Source organism: Antrostomus carolinensis, unplaced genomic scaffold (genome assembly GCF_000700745.2).
Source record: "Antrostomus carolinensis isolate BGI_N321 unplaced genomic scaffold, ASM70074v2 scaffold9940, whole genome shotgun sequence".
Lineage (NCBI taxonomy): Eukaryota > Metazoa > Chordata > Aves > Caprimulgiformes > Caprimulgidae > Antrostomus > Antrostomus carolinensis.
The window spans coordinates 63,797-74,734 of NW_010290533.1; the positions used below are offsets into that span (position 1 = coordinate 63,797).

Sequence of the window (10,938 nt, forward strand, 5' to 3'; positions counted from 1 at the left end):
GGTCTGGACACAGAAAAGCCACGTGGGGGAAACAATTCTCAAGTTAAGAACAGCTAACAAGTGGAGTCTTCCAAGTGTCCCAAGCTGGGAGAGGCCAACCTGGTCAGGGTCTTGGCTAGGAAGTGGCAATGTGTGGACAGTGTTTACATGCTTAAGCCTCAGTCCCATGCAGAGGGCAGACACAAGTCCAAACTTCTTGTGTTCAAGCTCTAACTGGTCTGTGAGAAACACAGCCTGGACCCAAAGCAAACCTGTTTACAAGTGCATGCATAGTACAGACCAAGGCCAGCTCATTTTCTGAGCCAATATCAAACTGGTGGTCACCACACTACAGCTGGAACCAACAGCAAAGCTGAACAGGCTTTAGGCAGGAGTGCTAATGCTTCCAATCCAACAAACACGTAAGCACATGCATAACTTGACAGGAACAGCTGAGAGTTCTGAGGGACTGACTTCAGTGCTGTAAGTCAGCAGCGGCAGATTGTGTAAACCTACAAAGCCTTTTATCTTCTAGAAGCCCAGACACTTCTGGGAACGAGGCTGGCATCCTTATAGGGCATTATAGCAACAAGAGAGGCACAACCCATGAAAGAAGCTGGAGTGGGAGAAAAAATTCTTTAAGACAAACTAGGATAGAAACAACATGAAACAGGAAAATGAACATCATGGCCCTGGTGTAGAAACAGACTAATCTTTCCATACCCCCTAAAGTTGCATAGAACTTGGAACAAGAGAGAGGGATTGAGGAGCCAGTAAAGTATTTCACAGATTCTGTTCACGTCATTGTGTACCATATACTTTTATGGCCTGGCTGTGTGGGCAATCAGCCCGAGTTGAGCAAGAACAGAGGGATTTGGCAGGTAAAATAAGAGTCATAAACCAAAAGATAAAGAGGAAACTGGAACAAATATAGCCAAAGAAAAAGAGCCCCATGACAGAAGTGTTAGTTGTTGTTTGTGTGGGGTTTTTTGTTTATTTTAATTTTTTTTCCTCTCTCTCCTCACAAGGAGAAGAAGGAATTCTCCAGCTTGAGTTTGTCTGCACTTTGCAGCTACAGAGCATTGTGCAACCCTATGGAGGCAATCAACAATAAACCATTACAGACCTTCACCTGCAATAACATACTCACACCAATCAGGCCTTGTGCCATGGATCAAAAGAGGGACCTAGCTAATAATAATGTATTGCTTGTAAGTGGCCTGGGAGTCCTCCTCACTAGGCAGTACAACCATGTCCTAAGGAAAAGAAAGAGCAAATTCCCACACAGAAACATAAACTAAGTGCACTGAACTCTGTCACAGAAATAATCTCTCCGCAACTTTGTTGCAACAAAAAAGCAAAGCATTTCTTGCACAGGATTAGACCATTGCTTATGGTTCTGTGTCCCCATTTTCCCCGGCAGAAGTCCTCCCTGTTTGTTAGCTCACTTGAAAGGCATACACAGAAGTGCTCTGATGCTGGGGGTTCCCAGTCAAGAGCAGAATACCAAATGAAATAATTCTCAACGAGCCTATTTCAAAGTCTTTGTCTGGTTTATATTAAACACATAATTAACTCAACTGCCTGAACAAACTGAGAAGAAAGCTTCAAAATCAAAGATTTACAGAATTGCCAACCATGAGAGTTCACAAGCCAGGTTCTGAAACAGCCATGAAATTGGCTTAGAAACATAAAAACCATCTGCCTCTGGTTCTCATATTCCTTGAGGTGCCCTTACTGGAAATCTAGTAGTAGGCAGACGTGAAGGTGTGAATTTGCAGAGCAGTAGCTGCTCCAGACCTGCTCCCACAAGGGACAGCGTGTGATCCTTCCCCCGGGAGTGAGCAGGGAGCTCACATCGTGCACATACATACCTCCACCCACCGTGGGGTAATCATGGGCTGTCATTTTCCTAACTAGAGCCAATGTTCTTCCGCAGTTCTGGTTACCCTGACCCCTTCAGCTGCCATCTGACAATAAATGTCAGCAGGCTGGGCAACTCTGAATATTGCAGTTCCCACTCCGTGCAGCTTCCCAGCTCATATGGTATTTATTCCACCTGCAAAACAGCACAGCAACAGCTGCTCTTTGAAGAAAGCTGCATGAAGGCCTAAAGGAAGTGTTAACAGTTGCATAAACTTAACAGAGACATGAGTTGCAACCTGTATTTTTCAGCCTCCACACCACTGTCTTACAAGGTAGTGCAGAAAGTAGACATCTGCCCCCAGCTTTCCTCCCCCCCAACATTCTGTCACGCTAAACCAGAGAGGCAATGTCAGCAAAAGAAAAACACAGGCAATAACATTAATAAAGCCTCAACCAGATAAGAGGCGGAGGAGATGGAACTTCCCAGCCCATTCCTATGGTGGCTGTGAGCAAAGAGCAACAGCATGAGGATTTAAAATACAGTTAAGCAAAAGACTGGAGGTGTGAATGAGGCTGCTCAGCTCCAAACAAGTGAAGAGAGGAGTGCAGATGCCCTGCCTGCAGTTAAGAACATGAAGAGAGGAGTGCAGATGCCCTGCCTGCAGTTAAGAACTGCCCAAACAATGCATCCTGGGCTGCTATGCTATTCCCTGCACCATGGTCTCCCTGGAAAGACTGGCCGGGGAGCAGCACTTCTGACATCTGCCTGGAACTGCTGTCCCTGCTCTTGCTGAGTTGCACCTCCCCTTCTGCTCCGTCCCTTCCAGCATGGGAAACTGCATCAGTAATGGGACAGGCCTCACAATGTAGGGGAAAGGGTCAGGCATCGGTTGAAACTCCCCAGCTCCATGAGCAAAGGTCCCCCCGCCTTGGACTATCAGGGCATGCCACAACAGCAGGTCTCACCTGTTCCAAAGCAAACACCACTTCATCTCCACAAACGAGCACCTCCCTGCAGCAAACGTGTCCTAGGCTAGAGAGCAACCTTATGCTTGCTTGTGATCCCACTAGGCAGGCAGGCAGGCAGGGACAGTGACAGATGCTGCTCTCTGCTGTATTTACTTTAGAGAGGAGAGCCCATGACCGTCCCATCCAACACATAGACAATGTGTCTGGTCTGACACTGCATGAACAACAGTGACAAACTCCACCTGGTTTCCAAACACAAAAGCACTTGCACAAGGACCTGCAGTAGCCTGTGGAGCTCCTTGCAGGAAGCTGTGCTGTGCTGAACTAGTCCCAAAGGAAGGAAAAAAAAAAAAAACAAAAAACAAAAAAACCCCCCCTAAAACCAAAAACCACTTTTCCCAATGCAGAGGACAGGCGTCTACTTCTGAGGGGATTGAGAGGTCCACTGGGATACTTCTTCAACTAGTGGTTACTTCCCAGCTTCACTCACAGCAACCCTGCTTCTCTCAAGAGATTGCACCTTTCTTCTTAACTAGCTGTTACAAAAGCAAGTTCAGACACCAAGCCCCAGCCTGCCCTGGGCTCCTGCAGGGCATCTGAGCCAGGGTCAGAGAGCTGACAACCAAAGGTCTAGTGCCTCTTACACTGCAGTCTGCCCAAGCCTGCCTCAGAAAGAGAGGGGACTCCCCAGGCTAGGTCTAAATGAGTTTAAAATGTGGCCTGAAGACATCCATGTAGCAAACTCTCCTGAGGGCGCAGGCAGAGGCACGGGCTGCAGGGAGCAAATACAAATTTCTGGGTAGAGAGCATTTACCCCATGCTCCAGCCCATGCTCTTGCTGCTGGGATATTCACCTGAGCAGTCAGCCTGGCACCCTGCAACACCACTCTGTCTCACCTGGGAGAAATTCAGCCCATTGAGCGGGTGGCACTGCTCCTCCACTTTCTCCACAGCACCTGTTTGCTTCCTCAGCCGCTCTGCTTCCTGGGCCAGGTACAGATCCAGGACAGGCACGCCTCGTGACTTGATGTCTACCTCTGTCAGAGAGTTGACCATCAGCATCACCCACACTGGCCTCTTCCGTTCCCAGTTGCCAGCAATGGCATTGAAGAGGTAGTCTGCATACAGCCCTTTGCCCCGCTGGTCTGGGGTCATCCAGGATGGCATCATGAGCTTGACATACTCCAGGTGCCGTTTGAGCCGGCGGTAGATGTCACGGGGCAGCACGTCCTGGAGGTTCTTCCCCTGTGGCAGGAGCTGGCAGCTGGTGAGAGCTGAGATGGTGTAGGGGTCAGTGAGGTCCAGCTCGAAGTACACAATGTGGCTCTGCTGGAAGGCCTTCTTGGAGTTCTCTGGGATGAAATCCCAGACACGAGTGTACGGGACATGGATAGTGCCAAAAAAGTAAGAAGGGGGATCTCTCTTGATGGTCCACAGGAAGGAGTTCAGCTCGCTTTGCTGGGGGAGAGGGAGACACAGCTGAGTAAGTACAGACATTCATGCCAGGCCACTGCAGTACAGGGCTTAGGGAAAACATGGTGCTAAGTCAGCAGGTCACCTGGTTCAGCACCTTGCCAGCACGGACTCTTCTTAAAGCAGCTTTGCTCACATAGAGTCCTCTTTGACCACTCTTTTTCTCAGGTCTTGAGGTCAAAATTCAATTTTGATTAACTAAAAAAATACAAGAAGATTGACCCTGGCTTTCTCCTTCTGAAAGGCAACACTGGGTCTTCTCAACAGTAACACCACACCAGCTCACCACCCGGGTATCTGCTAAAACCAGCAGCAGAGCACAGCCCACGGAGGCCACGTTCCAGACAAGACGCTTCAACCTTTTATTGAATCAAAAGCTGGCATGACTTTGCTGAAGCAGAGCAATACAGCAGAGTTTCAATCACCTTCATCTCTCACTTCAGCACAGCAAGGCACCTTTCATCAAAGAAACTGCTGTGCCACTTAGTCAGAGGGTGCTGCAGCATCTCAGGAGATCTTTCCACCGTGAGCAAGACACCAAACAAACGAATAACACAAAACACAGCTGGCAGGCAGACTTTCTGGAGCAGGTAGAAATCCAGATGTACAGGGATGTAGCACATTGCAGAGACACACACATTCAAGACCCCTCACAGCCCAGTTCTCTTTCTTAAGGAGCAGAGAAGCACATGCTATGCCTTGGAAAATAGAGAAGAAATTCCGCAGGCCAAATTTGGCCTGTGGTTCCAGGGCACACACTTCTAAGTACAGAGGAGGAAAATGCTTATTACTCTAGGTTAGCTTTTAAAATCTCTCAAACACCACAGCTATCAGGAAATCAGAATCAGACTTTTCAGCTTTTTCCACTGCAAAATGTGCCTCACAGCATCCCCAGGAATACCAGAGGGCACGGCTGTGCTCAAGCCCTAAGCAATCCCATGGGACAGGAGAGCAAAAGGGACAAAGTAGAAACTGCTTGGATCCTGTCAAGTCACTTTACACCAGCTGCAGGCATGACATCCATCAACTACAGCCTGCACCACACTCGTGCAGTGGTCCTTACTGAAGCAATGCACACAAACAGTTTCTGTCTGCGCAGACAGGAAGAGGTAGCTTTTACATGTCTAAGTAAGAGGACACGCTGCCAGATGCACTCAGACATCTGGTCAGCCTTCAGCCAGCAGATAACTCTAAGCGTGCATGTGTGCTGATCTAAGCAGCCTTCCAAATGCAGGCTGCTTGGAGGAATTTATTGGAAGCACGTTGCCTATACATTTCTGATACTAAAGACCCAGGGTCAGAAAGGTTAGTCTTAAAGACTGCTCTGCAATGGTTCATCCTGGACAACCTTCTCCAGCAGCTCTCTATGTCAAACCCAGGCCACATATCAGGCAGCACTTCAGCAAAGTGCTACCACAAGTCCAGCTTACCAACATGCACCAACAAACCAAGCATCATCAAAAGAGCTCTTCAGACACTTGCACAGCACACAGAGTCTGAAGGGTACTTCAGACCTTGGTAACACCATACGCCAACTCTGGGTCTTATAGGACAGTCCTGGAATGCACTCCTGAACTACAGACCATAAAAACTCTCCTAAAGGCCATGGGAAGAAGGGAGAACAAACATGATGCAGCACTGAGAGGTAAAGAAGATAGAAGGCAAAAGCATGTGAGCATGAATCTGTCACAGACCCAGGAAGAACACAGGAAAAAGAATACAGAAGGTAAAACAGGAAGGAAAATGAGACAGGGTTCCCTCCTGTCATTACTCAGGACTGAAAAAAGGAAGGACACACCACTGTGGTGAGAAATGAACTGAAAGTAGCTGTCAGCCTGCAAGGAGGAAGGGCCAGAAGTGCTGCTTTTATCTACAAGCAAGGAAAAAGACAGAAGAGGCATCTGAGACATGCACAAGGTTGGGAGTTCAACACTTCTTCACTTCACAGAACTCTGATCATGTATGTGGCAGTGCACAAGAACAGCCATGACAGCAAGGAATCATAAGGAACAAGTAGTCACCAGGCAGCTTAAAAACTTCAACTCAGCCCCTGAATAAACCCAGCTAGAAGGCTCAAGCCGAGACGGATGGTACCAGGCTTTAATGTGAATCATCAGCACTGCTCTGGACTACTGCACACAGCCCCGCTACAAAGGTGTTTGGCATTGCACTCTCACTTTTCTGCTCTGCAAATCCCCCCAGCTTCCACAATCGGATACTGAAAGCAGAGTAAAATGGCTAGCTAATAGTGGTACCACTGAGGAAGTCATACAGGCCATCAGGCACAGAGTAAATAAAGTCTTTCTTTAAAGAGCCTGCAGCACAGGCAGAAGAAAGCAAGCTGAGACACAGCAAAGCCTCCTCACACAGTCCTAAAGACTGAGACCTTACAAAGCAGAGTGGTTGGACACTCTTGCTGGCACTTCTACACCAACAGGAGCAGTTATGAACTTGGCAACCGACCCCAAGTGCCATTTAGACCTCCTTTCTCAGAATGGCTTAGAATCAGGGTGAGAGACCGGAGAACAGGCCTCAGTTACCCACCACTGATGAAAAACCTCCCCAGACCCTACAGAGCCAGTTTCTGGGCACCAGCAGTTGCATATTATTGACAGGTGGCGCTACAACAGGAGCTCACAAAGCTCACTTTCCCTCCAAAAGGGAGCATTACAGCTGATCAGGACATGTTAGTGCCTCAGGCTCCTTTGGCATCTCCTTTTCCTTCAGGAGGTGGAGACCCCTGCAAACAGCCTGGTACTGCTTTGTGTGAGAGGGGATGAGACAGTCTTTGATGTGCCTAAGCAGGTCTGTGCTTCCTCTGCTGTACCTTCTGGCACTCTCACATCCCTGTGCACCTCCTGGAGCTCACACGTTTCACTGCACCTTCAGAGAGGGAAAAGCAAGGGTATATTCTCTCCCTAAGGCCATAAAAAGGGAACTGCTAAACAATGTTCTAGGTGGCAGCAAGACAGCACAGGAGCAGCGCAGAGGCTTGTTCAGTATTGCAGTATCTGCTGTCACTGGCAAGGCTTCTCTCTCACCTCACTTCCCTGACAGCATGCAGTAGATAAAGGTGCTACAACCCAAATTTCCTTTGCAGTAGGATCTTTCTACACAGCTGATACATCAGAGAGGGGTGCTTTAAAACCAGCATAATTTATAGTCAAAGTAGTGTCCTGAAGGCTTAAAAGAGCTGGGTTGTACAGCTCCAGAAATTTAACTTTCAGCAGTGTAACAACAAAAGTCAGGTTCACGTACAGATCAAGATGCATATTTCTGTCTGCACTCTCCAATTTATGGGTAGTATTCAATGCACGATGGGAAAAACTAGGAGCAAGGGGAAAAAATGGAGGCTCAGCCTAAGGAAGAAAGCAGCAGTCCTGCATGAGAACACAGGACTCCCAGTTTGCTGCCACACCAAAATCTGAGGCAGCAGCACACTAGCTATACCACACCTCCTCTGTGCCTCAGGTACAACCTCCCACTACGTAGTCCCAGATCAAGGTATTTCTGAACGCACAGAATGCCTTCTCCCCCACCTCACCTCCCCAGGTGAGAAACAGCTGGCTGTGAACTGATTCAGGGTATTAGCGCAGCCAAAAAAAGAGGAAGGCTTTTCCCCAGTCAGCATGGGAACGAGGGAAAAGGAGCTGCTCAAACTGACACTATCACAGAGAAAACACAGTGAGACCTATGGGATCCAGCCACATTCCTCCCTGCTGTGAGACTGGGAAAGCCTCCCTTCCCAGCCAAGGCTGCCCAGGGGACAAACTCCACTGCCTGCTGTGAGATGGAATGGGGGCACATTAGGCCAGAAAACACTTCCCCAGAAGGAGTAGTCAACAGTGTCAAACGTTGCAGAAATCCTGGAAAAACATGGTGCACATTGAGGGTTTTTCCTCAGGAGCTGAGGAAGGGTCTAGGCAATGAACAAAAAACCTTGAAGAAAGAGACAGTAAAGTGATGTATCACAGACCAGTAGCTGAAATAAGAGCATGCTAATCCCATATCCCAACATCTGTCCTGTAATCAGACAGCTGCTTGTCCACAGGTGGCAGTGAAAACTTCCATCAGCCCAGGATTGCTCCATTTCTCAATCCACAATATTATCTTATTTTTTTTTTTTTTGCTTGCTACAGAAGCCAGAGTATGCTGCATGCAGTATTTCACCCAAGCAGACAGCCCTCTAACCCTCCCTATATGGCTTTCTCCCTCTCTCTTATCTGTCCTGGTGTCATATCTTGTCATGTTCATTTATACCTAATTGAGGCAAAGACTGTGCCTTTACTCACCACGTAAAGTGACCTGTGCATCTATGGCAACGCACGCAGAAATGCTAGGCACATTTTTAACAGTCATTCTCTTGAGCTTTTACCCACCTGCATTACTGACCCTCTCAAATTCAGCTTAAGACTGTAAGCAGAACTTGCCTCAGATAAACTGCACTAGCTACAACTATTGAAAGAACACACATTCAGTCTCTGTTTGCCAGAAATGAAAAATAAAAATCAAATTTTTACCTAAGAAGAGCTGAGAGAAGACAGACTCCTTGCTCTGATGAAGTGCATATAAGGGGAAAGGTAGCTATTTAAATAAATTGGCCCCCTATCAGGAACAACGCATCATAAAATACTAACCAGCTACAACCACAAGTATTCTGCTGTTAATCCCTGGATTCTGGCTTTAAATTTACCAATACACACCAATGTTCATAAAAAGGAAAGCACTACCAGACCACATTACTTAGTAACTGGAATATACCCAAAGGATTCCAGCACACTTTATTTCAGAATAACTGTTTTCAAAATCTTTCTTTTTTCCTATTAAAAAAAGAGTGATGGGGCACAGTATTGGCTGCAGCTTTAACTGTAATTTGGAGCAATGACGAGAAAGCCCTCTGAAGTATTGTAAGTTCACTCCTTAAAATAGCAGTTTCTCTCTTTCAGGTACTGATGCACATATTTGTTTCATGACAGAAGCTTTAGGCAACGTAACAAAAAGAAGAAAGGTATACCTGTAATCTAGAGAGGCAAGAAAAGAATTCCCGTAAAGAATCAAGGTAAAGACAAACAAAAAAAACCCTTCCGTGATGATGCAGGGAAAAGAATATTTTTTCCCAAGTAGTTGGTGTAAATATTCATAAGGATAAACTCAACAGCATTGCAAATAAGGCAGACACTGCCATTCCCAGACAGTGTGGCTACCACCAGTATCCTCATGACCCCAGGAAACAGCGTGCCAATACTAGAACTACAGGCGGTCTCATGTTTTAATGACAGAGTAATCAGCAGATAATGAGATATCATTAACACATTTCACCTCCGGTTTTGCTGGAGTCAATGGCTGCTAAGGAAAACTCCCTTCGTGTCCCACCAAAGCAGTGAACTACCCTTTTTCACAAGTATAACTTCTGCTGCTCAGTCTCTCAGGGGCTTCTTAATGCTCTCACTCTCTCCTTGCAGTAGATTCACGCCAGTCCACAGCTTTTGAACTTCATGCTCTCAAGGGGAAAGGGATACCCACTCCAGAAGCTTGATCTGGCTTCGTGGCAGTGTCACAGCTGGCCACCTCTAAATCCAGTTGACAAACTGGTTCCAAGCACAAGCAAATTGGTAAGGCACCCTCCCGCAAAGTCGGGTTAAGCTCTGTCTAACTCAAGCTCAGGCAGACAGTTCCAGTGAGACACATGTGGTGAGGTATATGGTTGAATCAGAAGTGCCCTAAATCCTAGGAGGAGACAACTTGGCCTCTACGACTGCAGGGGGGCCAGCATGCTCAGCTTGTCGGTGCATGTGCAGATAAAAAGAGAGAAGGTCGGTCACAGAGCAGACCTTCTTCATAGTTGCAAAGCTTTCTCACACGTACTTTTGCACACCCACCCAGTAGTGGGCCCACTGTGGCTTTGGCCGGGAGAGCACAGTACTATCTTTACTTCTCAGGGCTTGCAGTTCCCTTAACAGCTGTGCTGGAGGAAGTAACCCTGCCTGGGGCAGGAGGTGAACCCAAGTGGTGAGACACATGTCCCACAGCACGTCCAGTCTGGCTGCTTGCAGGTCCAAGCAGATACCAAGCAGATCTGCTTCCAGGTACCAAGCAGACAGTCTGTTAATACCAAGAGGTGCGTAATAGAAGTAAGTTCAGGAAGGCTTTTCCTACATGGTTTTTGGTAATTTTATCTCAGGAGCTTCAGCAGGTACTGCTTTTCCTCAGCTTTTGATTTTTAATGGCAATGATGGCCTGCTCACAAGCTTCACGCTGGCCAGAACATCACCCTTTACGTGCAACAGGGACCCTCAGCAGCACTTACCACCCACTGGAGCCAGGTCAGCCCGTGCTGAACCTAGTTACTACAGTCAGTAGAGGAGGAGCAAAAGGTAGCACAACTTACAACCGTATTTCCACTTTAGGGGCACGGCCATTTGCTGCTCTGAACCTGCTGCACCGGCGCTCGGCGTTCAGTCGCAAGACAAGAGGGTGCCCCAGCGAAGGATGCTGGCAGCGGGTCACTCCAGGCCAGCCTCTCCGCTTACGAGCGGCGTAGCTCGTCCCACACAGCGCCGGCAGAAGATCCCGCTGGGGCTCATCGCGGGGTCCTCCTCCGTCACCAGTCCCCAGCGGCGGTCGTCCCAGCTGGCGCTCAGCCCCGAGAAG

The 10,938-nt window shown here is 47.9% G+C and overlaps 1 protein-coding gene across 1 annotated transcript in view; it reads right to left on the reverse strand.

The window, feature by feature from the left end:
• LOC104529262 (metalloprotease TIKI1) overlaps window positions 1-10,871 on the reverse strand; it is a gene marked incomplete at its 3' end in the record, with an annotated part of 64,528 nt that extends 53,657 nt beyond the window's left edge. Inside the window, exons 1-2 of the mRNA XM_010173528.1 lie at window positions 10,818-10,871; window positions 3,712-4,272 (exon numbers count right to left, since the gene is read on the reverse strand). Coding sequence (XP_010171830.1) covers window positions 3,712-4,272; window positions 10,818-10,871 — 615 coding nt within the window. The remainder of the gene's footprint in view (window positions 1-3,711; window positions 4,273-10,817) is intronic.
• Between the last annotated feature and the right edge of the window lie 67 nt (window positions 10,872-10,938).